The sequence below is a fragment of the Phoenix dactylifera genome, chromosome 1 (genome assembly GCF_051530095.1).
Source record: "Phoenix dactylifera cultivar Ajwa chromosome 1, Ajwa_hap1_PhDact_Kaust_v1.1, whole genome shotgun sequence".
NCBI lineage: Eukaryota > Viridiplantae > Streptophyta > Magnoliopsida > Arecales > Arecaceae > Phoenix > Phoenix dactylifera.
In genome coordinates, this window is record NC_143190.1 from 50,694,446 (window position 1) to 50,716,922 (window position 22,477).

A 22,477-nucleotide genomic window follows, 5' to 3' on the forward strand; every position below is an offset into this window, starting at 1 on the left:
AGCCGCGGAACAGAGGAGATTGTTTCTTTCCCCACGGTCCCGCATCAGCTTTGCTCAAGTGGAGAGATGCGGAAGTATCAGCAAAGACACAAGCCCCGATGGACGTCCACCTCCACATCTCCGAGTTCTACGAGCTCCCTCATGGATGTCAGGGGCTGCTCTGCATGCCGGAGTTCAAATTTTTCCCTTATATCTCGGCCACTTGGTGGATCCGCGAGCTATTAATGATATGATTCCTAAAATCCTTTCTCATGTGCGCTACAACGATCCGAGCACTGTGTGGTTCTGGGAGGAGGAGCTCACCGACTTCGCCGGAACGGTAGGCCAAGAAGCTCTTAATACTGGAGTGGAAGAGATGGAGCTGACAGTTGAGATACATATCCACAGCATGGCACGCCAGCGGTTGCTCGAGAAGGAGGAGAAGCGCATAATTGAGCTAGTGAGATATACCTTTGATGAAGGAATTTAGTTTTTTTTTCTTTTTTTTGGTTTTAACGGGATGAGTAGTTTTTTGAGTTCACAAAAACTGTTATCACGCATTCTCTTGGAATATATGTGAGATGATGCTTTTATATTTTATAGTTTTCTTTTCTTATTTTGCTTTATTTTTTTTTGCTGTGTTGGTTGCCCAGTGCGGACTTGTATGAGAATTTTATTTGTGCCAACGTAATTTCAAGCCGGAAAATCTGCTTTTTTTTATCTAGGTACGTACGTATCATGTAATATCTCCAACTTGCACTTCTCAGAAGTTACCTGTCTAGGAATGCACAATTTTGGTGTAAGTATATGTACATACATAGCTTGGCTACTGATAATTGTAAAACAATTTAACAACCAAGACATTCTGAAGATTCCGAGGCTGCAAAGTCACCATAATTCTGAATAACGTCGCCAGTCTGTCCTACATTGCTAGAAGTTGAACCCTCAATGAGCTCTGGCAAATGCATCTTTGTTAACCGAGCTTTTCTCTTGCTTGTTCATTCACACCATCTCTTCATGGTTTTAGAAATATCATTTGAGATCTCCAAATCCTTTCCGCAAGCATCTGTCATATCCTTCTCACCTTCAAAAGGTCGGCATACTATAGAGCTTCCATGCCTTATGAGATCAGATGGTTTGAACCAGCAAACCCAAAGAATCAGAAGCATTATGTACAAGTGAAGCCCGCTCGTAGAATATCCACTTCCAAGTGCACCAATTCTTTTCTCCATGGGAGCTAAGAGTTTGTGATGATCTCTGCTGTATATGTTTGGGGTTCATGATCAGTCACTTGTTCCAACCCTTGGTTTTGACCTCACTCCAATCACTTCAGTTCTTCGATTAGTTTCCTTTTTATCTTAATATTTCTATTATTACTTTCTGGGTCTCGGTGCACATCTCCATTAAAAGAGGGCATCTGACTGGACATGTTCGCATAAGTTGGACAAGTAAGCTTCTTAACCTTGGCATTCATGGCAGGTTAGACGATGTTCTAGTATCTCCATCAGATGCAATAACCTCTGCAGTTGCCAGTCTAGGGATCCACAATTTTGGTGCAACTATATGTATAGATCAGACAGGAACTCAACTAATTTACGAATATAAAGGTAAACTTTAGTTTAAATTCTCTTGTGGCTCAACTTAAGGCAAACATTTGCACCTCTGCTTCCAACAGAATCAGGACCTGAACATGGATGAACTAGAGCAAGGAACTATCTAAAATAGACAAAACATACTGGCGAGCATGGACGTCACTACAGGAAATATGGGTTTTAACGACGCTTTTTTTAGATAATAGCTAATTACGATGCTTATTAGCATCGTCGTAGAGTTGGGATAAGACGACGCTTATGCGCGTCATTGGAAACCAAATTTCATCAAAACCCGCAGCCGCCCCCCTTCTCCCTCTATCCTCGATCGATCAAGCCCTAATAGAGCTAGCCGACCCTTGTCCCCTCCTCCTCCCTCGTCTCCGGCGCCGACCCTTGTCCCGTCCTTCACCCTCCTCTCCGGCGCCGAGCGACCTCCTCCCTCCGCCCTCCTTTTCCTCCCCCCCAAAAGCTCGGGTCCGAGTCTTGGCCATGCATGACCGGCGATTGAAGAGCTCTTCCAGTTCATTGCCTCTTCTTCTTCTGGATCTCGTCTCTGCTCTCGATCTCGCTCGCTTACAGGCCGGGAGACATCGTGCCAATGAGCAAGGCGTTGCCGAAGCTTTAGCCGACGCTTATAAGCGTCGCTAAAGGCCCTAAAAAGCGTCGGAAAAGGTAAGTTCTCCTATAGTGCGTGCATGCATGCAGACTACTAGTTCTTTCCCATAGTAGGAAAATCAAGCCAGTACATTGGAGAATGCTTAACTGTTTTCTGACACAACATTCCACTGTTCAAAGACTGATCAACAACCAAATCATAACAGTAAAAGATTGTTGGACAACGAGAAGACAAGCTGTTTGAGCACTTGAATAAGATTGGCATGTCCTGACAGCTAGGCATTTACTGAATTGCTATGCTATAAGTCAAATGCAGCTATAAATCTTAGGCTCAAATATATATTGGACTCTGGTTCAGCCAACTCCTTCCAATGATTCACAAAAACAGCACGCCGAATGGATTATAAACCTTATGAACCTCATGATAAAACCAGGGATTTTTGATGGTATTGATGCGGATAATAATGATATCGGCAATATCGAGTGTGATATATTGATGACAAGATGCTCTTAGTCCCTGTGTAGGATGATTTGAGCGCCATGTTGGGGATGAAGCGTTGCTACAGTATAAGGAGCATGGGCATAGGATGGTGAAAGTTGGAATGTAAAATGTTGAAGAATCCTAGCCAAAGCCATCTTGGCTTCCATCATTGCAAAGCTCTGACCGATGCAGATTCGAGGACCACCACCGAATGGAATGAAGGCGCCTTGAATCTTCGATGCCTTGGAAACTCCCTCGGCGAATCTCTCTGGATTGAATTCCGAAGCATCTTCACCCCAAAATTCTGGATCATGATGTATGAAGATTATAGGCAGCAAGAGTTGCACTCCTTCTGGAAAGGTGAACTGACCTAATTTCATTTCCTTGTAAGTCATCCTTAAGAGGAAAACTGCTGGAGGATATAATCTAAGAACTTCATACAGAACCATCGTCACCTGAAGCAAATTTGAAACATCTGAGGAATTTGTCCAATAAGAAACCTTTTTTTTTTTTTTTTGAAACAGCAATTAATGTAAAACACCAATAAAAGACTATTGGAAGCAATTATAAGCTGCCTTCTTTTCTAATGTAAAAATTTATTAGCTACTCGAAATCAGTCTTTCTCAAGGAATGCAGCGTAAACAGTTGATATGAGCAATCATAAAAATATATCACTCACAATCTTTAATCGACTTAAGCCATCGTAGTCGGGCTTATTTCCCCCGAAGACTTGTAGAACCTCTTCTCTTGCACGCGCCTGCCAACTCGGATGCAGGCTTAGCGCTACCAATGTCCATGTGAGAAGAACCGATGTTGTCTCATGCCCAGCAAAGTAGAATAGCTTGCATTCCTCGATCACATCTTCAATACTCATCCCAGAATTCTTGGAGCCTCCTTCGTTTTCCTTGGAGTGCCTAAAATTTGATTCCATTAGCAGGCCTAGCAAATCTTCATTGCTAGTTCCTCCCTTTCTTATAGCCACCTCTCTCCGATCGATCATGCTCCTGAGAAGCGATTGAATCTCTATATTAATTTCTTTCATTCTCTTGTTCTTCTTGGTAGGCAGAAACCTGCATCAAAGGTTCATTTATTTCAGTATCAAGTCAATTTTCATCATCAGTTGTTTTGACAAGGTTTAGGAGCCTATTGTTATTGTGTTCCTTTAAGTTAACAACGTGAAATCTATACATTTTTGAGGGATTCAATTCTTTAGAGGAAAAAAAGAAGCATCACCAGCATAAGTTGCATTTCTAGCATGAAAGTATTGATTTGATAATGAAGGAACACGAGTGACTTCTTTTTTTTTTTTTTATAATGATTTGATTTCCATTATCACTTACTCTGAGAAACATTATTAGAATTGAGAAATAAAATAGGATGAAGTTTTTTTAATTTTTTTTTTTTTTTTTTACATATTGGAGATTGTTCCTCTGAAGTTACTGAAAACTGAAATAAAATTAATAGGAAAAGAGAGACTTAAACCTGAAACCAGGGATGTATATATTTTGAAGAGCTGGAATTACAAGCTCAGCTTGCTCTTCTTGGAGGTGAAATATCCGTTGCCCTTCCCTAAAGTTGCTACCAAATGCCGTGCGGGAGATGACATCTGCAGTGAAACTCTGGAATTCAGGCCATACGTCCAGTTCGCAAGATCCTTTGGAAGCTACAAGCCTGTCCCATTTATCTATCAGCTCATCACAGCAAGTAGAAAAGGCTGGCAGCATGCACTACAAAAAAATCAACATAGAACATAGAATGCCATCAATCACTACTCAACTATGAACAAGTGCTGTATTTTTTTTTCTCTTGGTTCGGCAGCCTGGCAGAGTCTAATTTCTCAGATGGAAGTAAAATACGGCATTTCACAAGGAATTTCTTCATAGAATTCTGGATGACTGAAATACCTTTAATTTCTCTAAATGGAAAGCAGGATTGATGATCCTCCTATGTTTGGCCCATTTCTCACGTTCATAACTTGCGAGTCCTCCAGCCAATAACCTCCCTAGAGGATTTGAGTTTGGCTTCTCAAAGTGACCAAACTTGTTGGACAGAATTTCTCTCGTCAGTCCTGGATCCATAATGGCTACTCTCGGATCAGGCCCGAACCAAGTGAATGACGTTTTACCTGCATCAAACTGGTCGTGTAAATAAGGAAGAATCCGTTCAACTGTTGCCTGTGATAGTTTTACGTCCAAGACCAACTCAAACAATATATGCCAAGGCTAGATATTTCCCTAAATTTTTTTCCAATTTCCATCTACAGCAAGGAGGTCTAGAGTCGCTTACCATTTTTCTTGATGGCTTGGTGGAGGTGTGGAAGGACTCGAGGGATGATTTGGTGAGAGAAGGCCATGGGCATGGACCGAGCCTCCTTGTTTAGACGGTCGTAGTCCCTTAGGTCCCCGTAGAGGAACCGATACCGAGTGCCCTTCAGCCCCTGGGCCCGGAGAGCGCGCTCCAGCCTCCTCGGCCTCCACCACGCCCACTCCAAGGCACTCACGCCCCGTACCAATAACAACACGCCCACCAATCCCCAACCCAAGTTCCATAGCATACCAACTGATACCAACGCCATATTCTTGCCTTCACAAGGAGAGCCATCTGTTCTTCAGAATTTAAACCAAGGAGGCAGAGAATGGATGGTGTTTTCGATGTTTCCTTCGAAGACGTTGGCTACGAGAGAGAGGAAACGATGAGGACAATGGTGTCGAGCATAGGAGGAAACGACAATGGGTGCATTTGAATATGGGTGAGGTTTCCTAAGTCTTTGGCGCATGTCGCTGTTACAAAGGATGGTTTGATACCGCTAAGCTCTTAACAGAGAGGAAGAGACAGTTTTGTCCTCCCTCATGTTGCATGGAACAACCATGTACAGCTTAATGATGGGGCCTGTAAAACTTAAAATTCTGAGAGAAAGGCAAGCTTTCCAATGGAGTACTAAATTTGGACCCAATGGATTTCAGTATGAAAAAAATTAAGCAGACTTCCACAACATTTTCTTCGCCCCAATGACTGGCTTTATAGATACAAAAAAACTTGCGACGTCTGCTTATTCTTTTATTAACAAGAAATGTTGAAAACATTATAGGGCATTATGCGAAACTTAGTTAGTTTTACCAAATTTTATTTTCGTTGATTTGTGATTGATTGTGCCAAATTTAGTTGGTCTTACCAAACTTCATCAGCCTTCTAATATGTAAAAAGGCTGCTCGTATACATTGTAACAACAGACAGAAATATATTTTTTTAATTTTTTTTATAAAATTATTTTGTCTTTCCATTTATTTATTTATTTATTTATTTATTTATTTTTTATCGCGCCGTGCCCTCCTTGGTGGGACCAACTCGGTGCCCTCCTTGGCAGGACCAACTCGGTGGCGAGGACGTGGCTGAGGGGCATCGACTTCGGGTCCGGTCGCATAACCTTTGACGTGCCCGTGAACGCCCTGGGCGATGCCAGGAGACTGCTACTCACAGTTGACGAGCACCCTGCAGTTATCGGCATCCTGTTCTAGGCAGGCATCAAGCACGGCATCAGAGCTTGTCAGGGTGCCCCTCGTTCGCAAGGAAGGTGTCTGTCTTTGGTCCGGTTCTCCTTCCAACACGAAGGATTATTGATTATGACGTGACCCCTCATACACCTTGAGGAAGAGGCGAATACCTTTGGCTATGAGGGCAGCCAGCTATAGTTGTCATTAAGACACAGACAAGAAGAACATGCCTACTCCCATATGCCATCCTCTTCTCGCCCTGTAGCACACTCTCTCTTTGTAGCGCATGTTGAAAAAATAAACTTAATTTAATGAATGACTTTTGGAAGGATTCATGAATATGTGAAGGGTCACCTTGAAAGTGATGATTCATGTATATGTATTTAAGTAGTTCATATTTTTTGGATTTTCTATGTGCATTTAAGTGGTTTATGTCTTTTGGGTTTTCTATGTGCATTTAAGTGGTTCATGTACTTAGGTTTATTCATGTACCTAGAAGTCCTATAAATACCATGTAAGTCTTATAGTTTTGTAAGCAAAGCAAGAGTCAAAGTGAATAGAAAAAAATCTGAAGTATTCTTCCTCTCCATCCTTTCCTCTCTAATCTCTCTTCCTATATTTCCAACAAACTAGTATCAGAGCTCCAGTTTCTTGATCCTGGAGATGGCCAATTCTACCTTTCCATTTCAATTCCCTCGCCTTACAAAAGAGAATTATGAGAATTGGTGCATTCGTATGAAGGCTTTGCTTGGATCGCAAGATGTGTGGAAGATCGTGGATAGAAGCTATAAGAAGCCTCGTGAAGAAGCTTTGATGAATCCTACTCAAAGGGAGGCTCTACCCAGAATGTGGAAGAAGGACCAACAAGCTCTCACCCTCATCCATCAATGTTTAGATGAAGCCATGTTCGAAAGAGTGGCTAATGCGACCACCGCCAAGCAAGCATGGGAGATCTTACAAAACTCCTTTCAAGGAATTGATAAAGTGAAGAAAGTACGCCTTCAAATGTTACGAGGAGATTTTGAAGGCATACGAATGCAAGAATCCGAAGCTATTGCGGATTTTTTTTCGAGGGAATCAACAAGAAGAAGGAGGAGCCGATCGAGCAAGTTCTAGCCACCAAGCTCTCGGTGAAGGAGAAAGAAAGGAAGTTTGGAAAAAGTCAACAAGGAAGAGGACGTGGAGGTGGACAAGGTCGAGGGAGAGGAGGAAAAGGAAGAGGAAGAGGAAGAGATGGATAAGGCAATCAATACTCCAACAATGAAGAAAGGAGGTATTTGTCAAGAGGCCGTGGTAGAGGAAACTACACAAGGCAAAATGATAAGTCCAAAGTTCGGTGTTACAATTGCCAAAAGATTGGGCACTATGCTCGGAAGTGTTGGAGTTCTCCTTTCAATGTTGAAGAGAAGGCTCATCATGTTGAAAATGAAGAAGCGGAGGCCACTTTGTTGCTAGCCTTCAAAGGAGAAGAAAGAAGCAAGAAAGATTTGTGGTATCTTGATAATGCCGCAAGCAATCACATGTGTGGAGATAAAAACAAATTTGTGGAGATCGACGAATTGGTGACTGGGTTTGTCACTTTTAGGGATAACTCTAAAGTTCCAATTGAAGGCAAAGGTATGATTTTAATTCGTATGAAAAATGGTGGCCATCAACTTATGAGTAATGTTTATTATATTTCAAGTATGAAAAGTAATATTTTGAGTTTGGGACAACTTTTGGAGAAGAACTACGAGGTTCATATGAAAAATCATTGTCTCTTACTTCAAGATGATTGGAAGAATGTGATTGCTAAGGTGCCCATGACAAAAAATAGGATGTTTTTGCTTGACATCCAAACTGATGTTGCTAAATATCTCAAGACTTGTGTGAAAGATTCTTCTTGGCTTTGGTATTTGAAGCTTGGGCATGTAAATTTTGGAGACTTGAAGTTGTTGGGACAAAAAGAGATGTTGAAGGGCTTGCCGACTATTAACCAACCGGATCAACTATGTGAAGGGTGTCTTGTTGGCAAACAATTCCGAAAGAGTTTTCCAAAAAAACTACTTCAAGAGCAAGGGAGTCACTTGAACTTGTTCATGCCGATGTTTGTGGACCAATCAAGCCTTCTTCATTTGGTAACAATCGGTATTTTCTTCTCTTTATTGATGATTGTAGTAGAAAAACTTGGATTTATTTCTTGAAAGAAAAATCTGAAGTATTTGGTGCTTTTAGAAAATTTAAAGCACTTGTTGAAAAACAAAGTGGCTATTGTATTAAAGCCTTGAGAACGGATAGAGGAGGAGAGTTTACTTCTAACAAGTTTAATGAGTTTTGTGAAGTAAATGGCATTCGGCGGTTCTTGAGCGTTCCAAAATCTCCACAACAAAATGGTGTCGTTGAAAGGAAGAATAGGAGCATTCTATATATGGCTCGAAGCATGTTGAAGACAAAGAAGATGTCAAAAGAATTTTGGGCGGAAGCGGTTGACTGTGCAGTGTACCTATCCAACCGGTGTCCAACTAGAAGTCTATGGAACAAAACTCCTCAAGAAGCATGGAGCGGAAGAAAGCCAAGTGTTTTCCATTTAAGAGTTTTTGGGAGCATTGGCTATGTTCATGTACCTGATCAAGAGAGGTCCAAGCTTGATAATAAAAGCAAGAAACAGATCTTCATCGGGTATGATCAACGTTCCAAAGGCTACAAGCTCTACAATCCAAGTGTTGGCAAGGCGACTATTAGTAGAGATGTGGAGTTCGATGAAGAAGATTCTTGGGATTGGAGTAATGAAGATAAGGAGAGGTATGATTTCTTTCCATTCTTTGATGAGGAGGAGCAAAGAAGAGAAGTTCAAGAGCCCATAACACCTCAATCACCAACAACTCCTAGTACATTTTCTTCATCTTCTAGTGGAAGCTCTAGTGAAAGGCAACCACGAATGAGGAGTCTTCAAGATCTTTATGAGGTAACAGAAAATTTAAGTGATGATTTAACTCTTCTTTGTCACTTTGCCGATTGTGAGCCCATAGTTTTTGAAGAAGCGGTCAAAGATGAGAAGTGGAGAATTTTCATGGATGAAGAGATCAAGTCAATTGAGAAGAATGACACTTGGGAGCTAGCAACCATACCAGAAGGTCAAAAGCCCATTGGTGTGAAGTGGGTTTTCAAAGAAAAGAAGAATGTTAAAGGTGAAGTAGAGAGATATAAGGCAAAGTTGGTAGCCAAGGGATATAGCCAACGTCCCGGGATTAACTATAGTGAAGTATTTGCTCCTGTTGCACGGTTGGAGACCATTCGAATGATAATCTCACTTGCAGCTCAAAAGAAGTGGAAGATTATTAAATGGATGTCAAATCAGCTTTTTTGAATGGCATTCTTGAGGAAGAAGTTTATGTTGAACAACCTTTGAGCTATGTGATCAAAGGCCATGAAGACAAAGTGTTGAAGTTGAAGAAAGCATTGTATGGTTTGAAGCAAGCGTCAAGGGCTTGGAATAGTCAGATTGACAAGTATTTTCAAAAGAATGGGTTTACCAAGTGCCCACATGAGCATGCTCTCTATGCTAAGGTGCGTGAAAATAGAGATATTTTGCTTGTTTGCTCATATGTTGATGATTTGATTTTTACGGGCAATAATCCAAGTATGTTTGAAAAGTTTAAGCAAGCTATGACTAAAGAGTTTGAAATGACAGATATTGGTCTCATGTCTTATTATCTTGGCATTGAGATCAAACAAATGGAGGATGGAATTTTTATTTCTCAAGAAGGTTTTGCCAAGAAAATCCTTAAGAGGTTCAAGATGGAAGATTGTCAACCTGTGAACACTCCGATGGAATGTGGAGTAAAATTGTCTAAGCATTAAGAAGGAGAGAAGGTAGACTCTACAACCTTTAAAAGTTTAGTTGGAAGTTTGAGATACCTAAGTTGCACAAGACCAGATATACTTTTTGGAGTTGGGCTTATTAGTCGGTTTATGGAGTCACCAAGCATGACACATTTCAAAACGGCAAAACGAATTCTTCGTTACATCAAAAGTACAATCAATTTTGGCTTGTTTTATTCATGTTCTAATGAATTTAAGCTTGTGGGCTATAGTGATAGTGATTGGGCCGGAGATATGGATGACCGGAAGAGCACTACCGGTTTCATTTTCTACTTGGGAAATACAGCTTTTACTTGGAGTTCAAAGAAGCAACCAATCGTGACACTTTCTACTTGTAAAGCTGAATATGTTGCCGCTACTTCTTGTGTTTGTCATGCCATATGGTTAAGAAGATTATTGAAGGAGTTACAAATGCCACAAGAGGAGGCCATGGAGATTTTTGTTGACAATAAGTCGACCATTGCATTGGCAAAGAATCCGGTTTTTCATGATAGAAGCAAGCATATAGATACAAGGTATCATTTTCTTAGAAATTGCATTGCAAAGAATGAAGCGCAAGTGAAGTATGTGAAGACTCATGACCAAGTTGCAGATATTTTTACTAAGCCTCTCAAGTATGACACTTTTAGCAAGTTGAGGATGATGCTTGGAGTTACAAGAAATTAAGTTTAAAGGGGGGTGTTGAAAAGATAAACTTAATTTAATGAATGACTTTTGGGAGGATTCATGAATATGTGAAGGGTCACCTTGAGAGTGATGATTCATGTATATGTATTTAAGTAGTTCATATCTTTTGGATTTTCTATGTGCATTTAAGTGGTTTATGTCTTTTGGGTTTTCTATGTGCATTTAAGTGGTTCATGTACTTAGGTTTATTCATGTACCTAGAAGTCCTATAAATACCATGTAAGTCTTATAGTTTTGTAAGCAAGGCAAGAGCCAAAGTGAATAGAAAAAAATCTGAAGTATTCTTCCTCTCCATCCTTTCTTCTCTAATCTCTCTTTCTATATTTCCAACAGCGCATCCCCGTACCACCCGTACCGCAGCACATTCACGGTCCTCCTCATCGAAGCGGTACTCCATTGTCTTCTTGATCCCGTTCTCATCGGGGCCCAACACCACATGAGGCAGCAGCAGGAAGTCGAGGTTTCCGCCGTCGTCCTCGTCAAGCTCTCCCCAACGGAGCTTCTGAGGGCTTTGAGTTGCGAGCAGCTCCCACTTTGCCTGAACTTTGCTCCTCTTCGCCCGTAGGAGGAGCGTAGAGAAGGCCTCCCGAGTCTTCTGATCTCAGTTGTTTGCCCATCTGTGTGCGCGTCTCCTCCACCTCAGCCGCGGGCCCCATCTTCGCTTTCGAAGGTGGAGAACGCCTGTCTTCTTTTTTTTTTTTTTGGACACCGGCTGGCCCAAAATCTGTCCAACACCAAAGAAGTGACTCAACCCATCTCTATCATTTTTGATGGCTCGAACTACAATGCATGGTCCAATGCTATGCTCATGTGGCTTTGCGGACATCGTTTTTAGGGACTTGTTGCTGGTGCCGAGCACAAACTCGAGAAAGAAGAGAAAGAGCCCCAAGATGTCTTTGACAACCATCTCGCCAACTAGAAAAGTTTTCCAACACAAGTGTTGTCTCCATTGGCAGTACTCTTAACAGAATTGAGAATGCCAAAGATGTATTAGATCTACTGGCATATCGATACAACAAAGCCGACCTCTCTCAGCAATATCAACTCTCCACCAAACTTCATCGCATGCGACAGGAACCAAGTCAGTCTATTACTGATTTCTTCTTTCAGATGAATTATTTTTGGGATCAACTCTCTTTGTGTGACTGACCAATCTTGAAGATGTCAATAAGTTTATAGCATATCGAGATAGTATGCATCTGGTTCAGTTTTTGATAGCTATCAGGGACGACTTTGAAAGCACTCATGCTGCTTTATTGCACCGTTCTCCCCTGCCGACTCTAGAGAGTGTACCAAGTGAGCTCATTTATGAAGAGACAAGGTTTTCCACTATGCAGTTGCCTACCTTGGAGCCAATTCTGGCCACTCCTTCAACACCTCCTACTCGGCCTTCTGCACCTCCTACTCGGCTCACATCTTCTAACTGCACAATTCAATGCAACTACCATAAGAAGTTGGGTTTTAAGATTATCGAGTGCTGGAAACGTCCTAAATATTTCGGTTAGAGAGTTCCTTTTCCAAAGACTGTTACTACTACTCCTTTAGAATCTTCGGATGGTTTATCTATAGACCGTTCTGGCCCAACTGTATCTCTCTCTACTATAGAGGTTGAAGCCCTTATCCATCAGGTTCTATCTAAGGCCAATCTCCCTTCAGCTCTGACTACCACCTCAGCTAACCAATCTTGGTATATTGACTCTACTTGTTGTAACCATATGACCTTTAATTCCTCTCTTCTTACTTCTACAACTAAATTATCTTACTCACCTACAATTTACACTGCCAATAGTTCTCATATGCATGTCAATCATCGTGGTTCTGTTTCTACTCCTCAGCTATCTGTCACTGATACCTTCCTTGTTCCCAAACTATCTTTAAATCTGTTATCAGTTGGACAACTTTGTGAACTAGGTCTTGAGTTATTTTTCACAAATCATGGTGTTGTGGTGTAGGATCCACAGACAGAACCGGTCGTTGGGACTGCCTGTAAGGTTGGTCGTTTGTTTGAGCTCACTTCTCTGCATCTTCCAGTCAATGTGTCGGATGCAACTCCATCTCGTACGTCGTCTGCTATTCTCAGTCTTTGGCTCTCTCGATTAGGGCATGCCTCGGTATCTCGTATCCGCTCGTTAATTTTTAGTAGTAATTTAGGTTTTGTGAGTCCTGAGTCATTTGATTGTGTCTTATCAGTTTCGAAAACAATCTAGTCTACCTCTTCCTAATAGTGACTCAATTTCTTCAGAACCTTTTGATCTGGTACATTTTGATGTTTGGGGGCCTACCCTACTCATACTATGGGGGGATCACATAATTTTGTAATTTTTGTTGATTACTATTTTCGATACATGTGGCTTTATCTTATGCGCAACCGGTCCGAACTTCCACAAATTTGTATTAATTTTTAAAAAATGATTCAGACCTAATTTTCTCATTCAATTAAGATTTTTCAATCTAATAATGCCATTGAGTATAGAAAATCCACTTTTCTCAAAATCTTGAAGCAAAATGGCATGATCCCACATCGTTCATGTCTTGGAACCTCCCAACAGAATGGGCGTGCTGAGCGTAAACATAGGCACATTTTGGATACTACTCAAGCCCTTCTGCTTTCTGGATTTGTTCTAGAATCCTTTTGGGGTGAAGCAGCTCTCACTGCGGTCTACACTATCAATCGCACTCCTTCACCCACAACACAGCATGAGTCGCCCTATGAACTTCTCTATGGAAAAATTTTTGAGTACCACTCTCTTCGGGTTTTTAGGAGTGTGTGTTTCGTTCTTCTTCAACCCCATGAGCATGTTGAGATACGCCACGCATGATGCGACATTCGCAGCGGAATATCGCACGGGACATCGTTTATCGTATGAACGCGCCGCAGATCATAGAATTCAAAAAATTTTCTGGATCCAAATCTAGAAGATCTTTGAACTCGTTAGGAAGGAAAGATTAGGATCTGAGGAAGGTTGATTAATTATCATTAAACTGAAACAAAAATCAAAAGTTGTAAATTTGAAGATCCTATCTTCAAAATTTCTGCAGGTGAAGAAAACTGCAACCTGATGATCTTTCTAGATTCTTGTTTAAGCCGCACACGTGTCCGGCCTCTACAGGTATCCACACGAGGATCTAATGATTTGAGATAAAGTCTTACCGGAGTGCTAACTCCTTGCAAAGACCTCTCATGACTATCAAAAGATTGGAAGAAAAATCTGCAACATACCTCCTTTGAAAAGGAACTCTTTCTTCTTCAACATTGCTCGCGATGGAGGAAGAAGAGGGATGAAGCTTTCACCGTGGATATTCCTTGCCTTGCTCCCATGGAAGAAGAGGTCCCCTTGCTGCCGTGGAGAAAGGAGGAAGAAGAGGGCTTGGCGTGAGGAAGAACTCCTTCTTCCTTGCTGCCGTGTGAAGTACCTCTTCCTTGCTTCTTCTTCTTTACTTTCCAACACCTTGGAGGAAGAAGAAGGGGATCCTTCACCTTGCTACCGTGAGGAGGAGAAGGTCTCCTCTTGCTGCCGTGGAGAAGGGGGAAAGGAAGAGGGAGGACTTCAGCATCCATCTGCCATATCTCATAATCATGATAAGCTGCAATAGCAAGCAACGTTCGAATGGACTTCAGCATGGCCACCAGTGAAAAAGTATCTTGATAGTCAATGCCTTCGCGCTGACTATAACCTTTTGCCACCAACCTTCTTTTATAGATCCATTTACACCCAATAGGTACTATACCTTTAGGTGGATCTACTAAGATCCAGACTTAGTTGGAATGCATGGAGTCTATCTCTAACTTCATTGCATCCATCCATCTCTCGGAGTCGATGTCTAACATCGCTTCATTGTAGGTTTTGGGATCATCACCATGTTCCTTTTCTCCCATGAGGAACTCTTCCTCTACTTCCTCTGTAAGCATACCTAAGTACCTTTCAGGAATATAGGAGATCCTACTGGATCTACAAAGTGGACGAGATTCTTCATGTATTGGCTCAATGTGAAAGGGTTCACTAGGCTCAATTGCTCGTTGCTCTTCAGAGACTTTCTCTTCGAGCTTAATTTTTCTTCCACTGCCTCTATCAAGGATATACTATTTTTCCAAGAAGATGGCATGCCGGCTCACCAACACTTTGTGATCCTCTAGGATGTAAAAATTGTATCCTAATGACTCTTTAGGATATCCTATGAAATGAGCACCAATTTTCCAAGCCTCTAGCTTGTCCGCCTGTTGTCGCTTGACTTGGGCTGGACATCCCTAAATCTTGAGATTGTTAGAAGTATGCCCTAGAAGCCAACGTGGCTGACGCATATTTGTAATCTAGGACATAAATTTGTAATTTGACACTTATTAATAAATAAGATTGGACAATTTATTTTTCATTCATGTTTGTATGTGTCCATGAATCATCCAAGAAATTAATAGATGATGACACATAATTTCAAGAAGTTAAGAATTTGAGGCATGTGTCATTAGGGATTAATTTCTAAATGCTCCTGATCGATGGATCCATCACGAGGGACGGTGATCGATCCGCTGAGATTAGTGCATAGATCACTTAGTCAGATGGACGAGTCTCGAGTCCATGGTGTAGAGACACTGGAGTGATTATGCAAGTACTTGTTAGAGAATAAGGTACTGAGCGTGACCAAAGATAGTAGTCACATGGATGTCTATCCACTCGTCAGTGACTACTTATGCTGCAGTTGTATGACTGGTCCTTTGACCTGCGAAGCCTCAGCTATCCACTGTGAGGTTACTGTAGTTTGACGAGCATGTGAACTTGGGCCCTAGTCATTCGGATCCTTGTAGTGCGAATTGGCTGCAGTAGGTTCATTTTAGAATAGGGTTGCGTCTAGATGGGATCTATCGATCTTGATAGATTAGGAGTGATCCTATGTGATTTATGAGACTGAGTTCGATAAATTTCTGATCAGGTATTTTGAAAAAAGAGTTTTCCATATCTTGAACTGGAAGTCGTATAAATTTGACATATGACAGACGATGGGGTTTGACGAGATATCCATAACCTCCGTCACGTCGGAATCCATGATAGAGGGACTGCATCATACGCTAACTGCGCCAAGAGGTTCAGATATTCCATTCTGTTGGGTTGCCACCACATACTAATAGGTGTCACTAGTGGATTGTGAGACTCGAAGGCATTCACTTGGTGATCAGTGAACCCTAAGAGTAGAACTGAAATCGTTTCAGTTCACTGAAAGAAGTTTCAGTGATATTGAGATGGAGATCTCAATATTTTTTACTACCAGTCAGAATAGAACCTATGGGGTCACACACATAGAGGATTTAATTTGTCAGACTATCATAATTGTGATTTGAAATCATAATAGAAATCAATTATCAATATGATTGGTGATTGAATTAACCCACTAAGTGTTAGTGAGTTAATGGAAGAAAAATTAAGTGAAATTGATTGCAATTGGATTGCAATTGGACTTAAGTCATATTCATCCTACAACGACATGTGGTCTTTAAAATCCGCACAAATCTTGGTTTAATCAAATTGACCCAATCATGAACCCAAATCAAATTGGGTTCGACCCAAATTGATTTGGGTTCATGATTGGGTCAAATTGATTAAACCAAGATTTGTGCGGATTTTAAATACCACATATCGTCGTAGGATGAATATGACTTAAGTCATGTTCACACTATAAGGACTTTAAAGTCCACATGGCATCGTAGCACTACAACAAATGTTGGTTTTGCCAACTGTCTTTTTCCGACGCTAGGAAAAAGCGTCGGAAAAGTTTGGCTCGGCACCAACCTTTGCCGACGCTTTTTCCTAGCATCAGTAAATCTCAAGAAACAACGACGCTCTAAAGTGTCGTTAAAACTTTCAGAAATGATGACGCTTATACGCGTCGTTAAAAAACATAAAACCCCTTCCGCTCGGCCCCCTCTCCTCATTTTCTATCGGTCGATGCCCTAGCCGACTTCTCACCTCCATCGCCGACTTCCCCGCTGCCATCAACCTCGCCCTCTTCTGAGGTAAGCCTCCTCCTTCTCCTCCTCCTCCTCCTCCTCAAACTAATCTCACCTCCATCCGTAGCTCCGATCGGCGATCAAATATTCCGCTTCTCCGCAGCCGTCGACCTTGCCGTCGTCTGAGGTAAGCCTCATACTCCTCCTTCTCTTCCTCCTCCTCCTCCTCCTCCTCCTCCTCCTCCCCCTCTTTGTTTTCTTCTTGTCCTTAACTCTCGCCCGGTCCCGTCTCTTCATCCTCTGCCGTTCGATGCCCTAGCTGCGCGCCGACATCTCACCTCCATCCCGAGCGAGCCCTAGCTACTCCGGCGCCGTCGACATCGCCGTCGTCTGAGGTAAGTGATCCTCATACTCTCCGTTAATCTGAATAACTGCTTGCTATTTTGCTTAATTGTCATCTCTGGTCGTAGCTTTTAGATTGTTGTTGCAGATTCTGAATTTGGATGCATTTAAAGATATTTTTGTTGATTTTGGTAGGCAATGACAAGAGTAGCTCAGGGAGTATGAATGACTAATCTGATTGGGATTGATAATTGATGCAGACTTGTTATGGTGTTGGTGTGATATTAGGTAGTTACTTAATTGTTAGTTGGTACTTCTGATTCAAGAGTCATTCATTTATATTGACACCATCTTATATGTCTTTACAAATAAATATACTTCCAAATGAATGATATGCACCAGTTGATTTAGGAAAGAGTACTCTTAATTGCAGTTAAGGATCGTTTTGGACATCATTGCAACATAATCAGATATATGCATAAAATACGTGGACAAACAAGAAAAGAGCAGGACACAGATAAAGAGAGCTTTATGAAAAATGGGCACCATCAACGTATTTAAGGTTCATCATTTCCTGTATTTAAGGTTCATCATTTTTCCCGTATTTAAGGTTCATCGTTTCCTTTCCTTACCCACCAACGTAAAATGGTAAAATTGGGGTCAAAGGGTTTTAATAAAATTAAAATGGTAACAATGTTCTATGTTCTGACTATTTAGCTTAGCTTTATGAATGTCTTTTCGATTTTTTCCACTCGCATCAAAGATCACCTCCAAGAGGCTGAACTCTATTTGACTCCTTTGATGGGAAGTGTTATAATCGCCGACCTTGTTTGCTGATGAAAAATGACCAACTAGTTACAAGAAACAAGTTATGTCCATTTTCCTCTACCTATATGGTTCAAAACATTATGCCGTTCTAGTTATGAGTCGCCTATTTGTTCGACCTTGGTGCGCTCTTCAGCTATGGTAAGAACCTATCGAATTGAGGAAGCCACTATAAACAACCAAAAATGAGCTAAGTCATATATATATATATAGATAGATAGATAAATAGATAGAGATTGTATTATATCTAAGAAAATAGAAAAGTGATTTGGTCGGGGCTGATAGTGTCGCTTTGTCTACCCAAATAGAAAGGTTGTTTAGGAGTTCTGGTGGGAGTGATGCCAAGCAGCAGAACTGTTCAAACAAGATGGCCAATGGGCATGAATTAGTCCTTTGTTATCCATCCATCTTTTCATATCATCAATCTGAATATTTTTGCCTCAGTCCAGGGATCTTTTTAAAGTTCACATCAACAGCCATATGGTTGAAATATAAAAGCCTTCTGTTGCTTTCTTGCAAACATTTCAGTTCAATGCATATATGTTAGGCACCTGCATTGTACATGCTCAACATGCAATCAATCACCTGTTGCCCCTTTTGAATAAAACCATAAGATATGATATTGATGGGTACTATCTAACCTATGGATGTCTTGGGACAAATATTACCCAAATGTCTACATTACCAATAATAAGTACCTTAGAAGGCATGATAGGTGTCTATTCATGACCAAAAAGTTACTCTTTACAACCTTTTTTAAATCACAGGCAATTGGTATATCAGCAAGAGAAGGATAAAAATGTGAACCCAATTAGATTCCCAAAGTCATAAGTTTGTCTAGATCATTTTAAGTCTCTAATTAATTCTGTGCCTCTTGTGCCAAATATACTGATCCTATGCAGTCATATTGAAACCGATTGCTATGCCTAAGCAGTTTTCATACTTCCCCTCTTTAAAAATCCCCTGCGCAGCAGCTAAGTTTCATTACCAAATATTTGCCAACATAAGTCACATATAATTAACTGGAAACCTACCCGAAAAGGGGAAAAAGCCAATACCAGATGGTCCTAGAATCGATTCCATGAAAAGGGAAGCCATTGTGCAATGGATATGGACCAAATTCACTTTCCTATCTAAATCGAATATTTCTGAGCATGTATGGAACAGCACATTGTTCCTGTGAGGACCGGTCCATTCACCGGCCCGTATCCAATTGGGCTAGTGGGCCAGCCCAATGAAGCCAGCCATTTGGAGTCCGCCACCTCGTCCTTAAGGGGAGGGGCAGATGTCAATAGAAGGGAGGTGTTGCTGCCAGGTGTTAATACAGTGACAATCGCTTAAAAACCTCTCGACACGTCGCTTAGAACCCCCCAAACGCCTTCCTTCCTCCTGGTATGCTCCCTCCCAAATCCGGACGCTGCCAGATCTCAGCACCCCGTCGGCTGGACATCTACGCCGACATCCCCACCATAGCAGCTGACCTCCGGTGGTCGCCAGAGCCTCTCTTCACCTTACTCCATCACCGACACCCGCTGCTTGGGTCAGTGAGGTAACATCCATCCATTTCTCCGTCCCTTCCTTCCTGATGTTCATAGCCTTGCTTTTCCTCCCAATCTGCTCAGGATAACAAAGAAAAGAAAGAAAGAAAGAAAGAAAGAAGCAAAGAAGAAGAAAAATAAGAAAAGAGGAAGAGGGGACTCACCAGGGAGACGTCGCGTGCGGCGGCGGCCGGCTTCGGCTGCGAACGGCGCTGACACGGGCGTCGGCCGTGGGCCAGCCGAGGATGCCGCTGGCACGGGCGTCGGCTGCAGGCCGGCCGAGGGCACCGCCGGCTGTGGCCGACCTCTCCCGAACTCACTGCCTCCCCTCGCAGGAGAAGAAAGGGGGAAAGAAAAGAGGGATCGGGAGAGAAGGAAGGAAAGAGAGGAGGAGAGGAAGCTCTTGGAAGTAGAGGGAACGGGGACTCACCGATTCGACGTAGCGTGCGGTGGCCACCGGCTTCGGCCGCGAGGGCCGCCGGCACGAGCCTCGGCCGCAGGCCGGCCGAGGATGCGGACGTCGAGCGTCGGCCGCGAGCGCGGCCGAGGGCGCCGCGGGCTTCGGCCGCGGGTGACGGCCGAGGGCACCGCCGGCCGTGGCATGACCCCAAGCTCGGCCTCTCCCAAGCCGCCGCCTCTTCTTCCTTGAGATGGGAAGGGGAGGAGGTTAGAGTGGAAAGAGGGTTCGGGAGAGTCGTCGGGAGAAGCTTCGGGAAGGAGAAGAAAAAGAAAAGAGAAAGAAAGGAGAAGAAAAGAAGGAAAAAAAAAAAGAAAAAGAAAAGAAAAGGAAAAGAAAAGGAAGAAAAAAAAAAGAAAAAAAAAAGGGAGAAGAAAAGAGACCCTTAACGGATCCGACCTAACGGGACGGATCGGGGTTCGGGTCCGAAACCCGTTAAGCTCAATAATAAAAAATTGATATTTTAATCATGCATGTAAGTTTATAAAATCTTAGCTAGCCAAGAGGCACTATTATAATGGGCTCAAAGATGCTACTGATCGAATGCAACTGAGCTGGCCTTGCTAGTGGCCGAGAAGGACTAGCTGGCCCCGCCAGTGGCCGAATGGACTTCGCAGTAGCATCCGAGAGAATGGACCACGACATGCCGGGGGCACGGTTTCATATGCATACTTTATGAAAATGATATTTGAAGCATGATCATGAGGCTCGTTTCAGAGCCTGGGTATATGAGGCGGGTGCTTCCAAATCCTGCGGATGCGTTTTTGGGGAGAAGCAAAATCGGTGAGGGGTGAAGGACGCTTGCGTGAAGCCCCGGAACCGGCCAACATCTGGCAGGGGAGCCCCGTGTTTCCCCCTCATGTGGGCCCGATAGTCACATGCCCTGTGCTGGCGGGCCGTGACATTTATGAACGTGCCTGGCCAAAGCATACATTGTTTTACAACGGATTTTTTGAATATATCCTTATGAAATGTTGTATTTTGCTAAAACCGCTATCTCCTTTAAATGATGCTAATCGCATGAATTCTTATGTTTTATGAAAATTCTGTTTGACTGAAAATACTGCTTGTTTTCCAAGCATACATATTTTGCCATAATAAATTGTGAGATAATACGCATGTCAGCTTCTCAAACCCTGCATAAACATGGTTACCATTATGTTCGATCCGGTAAGATTATGTATGATTACTTACTGAGCCGTGTAGCTCATATCCGTTCATTTACTTTTTCTTTCAGATCCTCATCACTGATAGCTGGCAGAGACACGTTAATTTGGTATCAGGGCTTCTTTCTTTTGGAGTAAAGCAAGTATACTTTTGTGTACATAAACTACATAGAAGCTCTGTATTTGGGTACTGACCAGCATGTTGTACTAAGAATATTTTCATATGAAAAAATTTGGTTGGTTTGGCTACCCTGTTACCCAGGTATGAGGCTGCGTGCTATTGTGGGCGGTAGTCGGCAATAGCACGGCCGTGTCACGGATCCGGGTCCGGGGCGTGACATTCTTGTGGTATCAGAGCAATAGGTTAACCATGAGTAAAAATTTCAAATTTTAATAAGGGCATGGGTAGTTAAGTCTCATTTAGTGAGATTTCGTATATTGGAAAGAAAGAAAAGATTTTATTGGTCGCATCATCGGTCAGTCACAAAAATTGCTTGACACAAATATTTTGATAGGTGACAATGAGCAACAAAAAGAAAGATGTTAGGGCTAATACAAAACCATTCTAGGGGCATGATTGTGACAGGTATGGTATCAGAATTTAAGATTTAAGACTACTAAGGATTTTGGTGTTTTGAATCAGAATGCTAGCAAGCCATGCCAAAATAAGAATAAATTATTTTGGAGATTTCTCGATGGAGTAATTTGTTTTTTTTTGAATTATGATTAAATTAGATTTTGACTGATATTAAGTGGAGTACTAGCCATGGAATGTTAAAGTACATAGTGATTATTTGTGTATTAGTATATAGGTGATTTTTGGAAGTTTAACTTGATACTGGGTACTGTGGATAATACTTCTAGTTTGAAGTTAATTATTTTGATGGCAAGATAGGGTTCATTCATAAGTTGTTTAAGGCTTGGACAAGGAAAGATTTTTATTCTTCGAGGATGAAATTTGTATGACAATTATGCATGAAACTATTATATAGAAAGAAAATATATTTGAGAATGAGATCTAAGAGTTTCCCCTTTGTTTACTTAGAATGTGAAATATTAGATCTTTGCAAATTATAATGCAAGATTAATATTTTGATTGGAAGTCATTTAGTAAATCCTGAGAATAATTTTCAATGTTGAAGAATATTTTAGGCTCAAATGTTCTACTATGGATAAAGTGCAGTTGTTTGTGATCCTGTGATAAATCAATTAAACGAATATTAGTTGATGTTTTGACACAAAAAAAAAAAGAAAATGATGATGACATGGGGTCATTAGGAAATGCGAGTGGAATCAGCAATAGAGTTGATATGGGAACAGGCCCAATAGCACATGATGTTTCAGGGGTTTGTACTTAGTGACCCTGCTTCTAAGATTTGAAATAAACTATTTCATCTCTAATAGAGGGGCAATTATCAAATGCTTTCGTTTATCACTAGGAAGCAAGTTTAAATTGTTTCATGAGGAAGGTGAAAGTTATGGATGATAATTCCACATATCATCGT

General features: G+C 41.7%; 1 protein-coding gene across 1 annotated transcript; it reads right to left on the bottom strand.

Moving 5' to 3' along the window:
* Positions 1 to 2,681: 2,681 nt before the first annotated feature.
* On the bottom strand, positions 2,682 to 5,249 carry LOC103717454 (cytochrome P450 CYP72A616-like). The gene is made up of 5 exons (XM_008805850.4): positions 4,954 to 5,249; positions 4,572 to 4,792; positions 4,150 to 4,394; positions 3,347 to 3,737; positions 2,682 to 3,122 (listed from the first exon to the last, which is right to left on the bottom strand). The coding sequence occupies exons 1-5, from the start codon at positions 5,240 to 5,242 to the stop codon at positions 2,697 to 2,699; spliced, it is 1,572 nt and encodes a 523-aa protein (XP_008804072.4). The 5' UTR covers positions 5,243 to 5,249; the 3' UTR covers positions 2,682 to 2,696.
* Between the last annotated feature and the right edge of the window lie 17,228 nt (positions 5,250 to 22,477).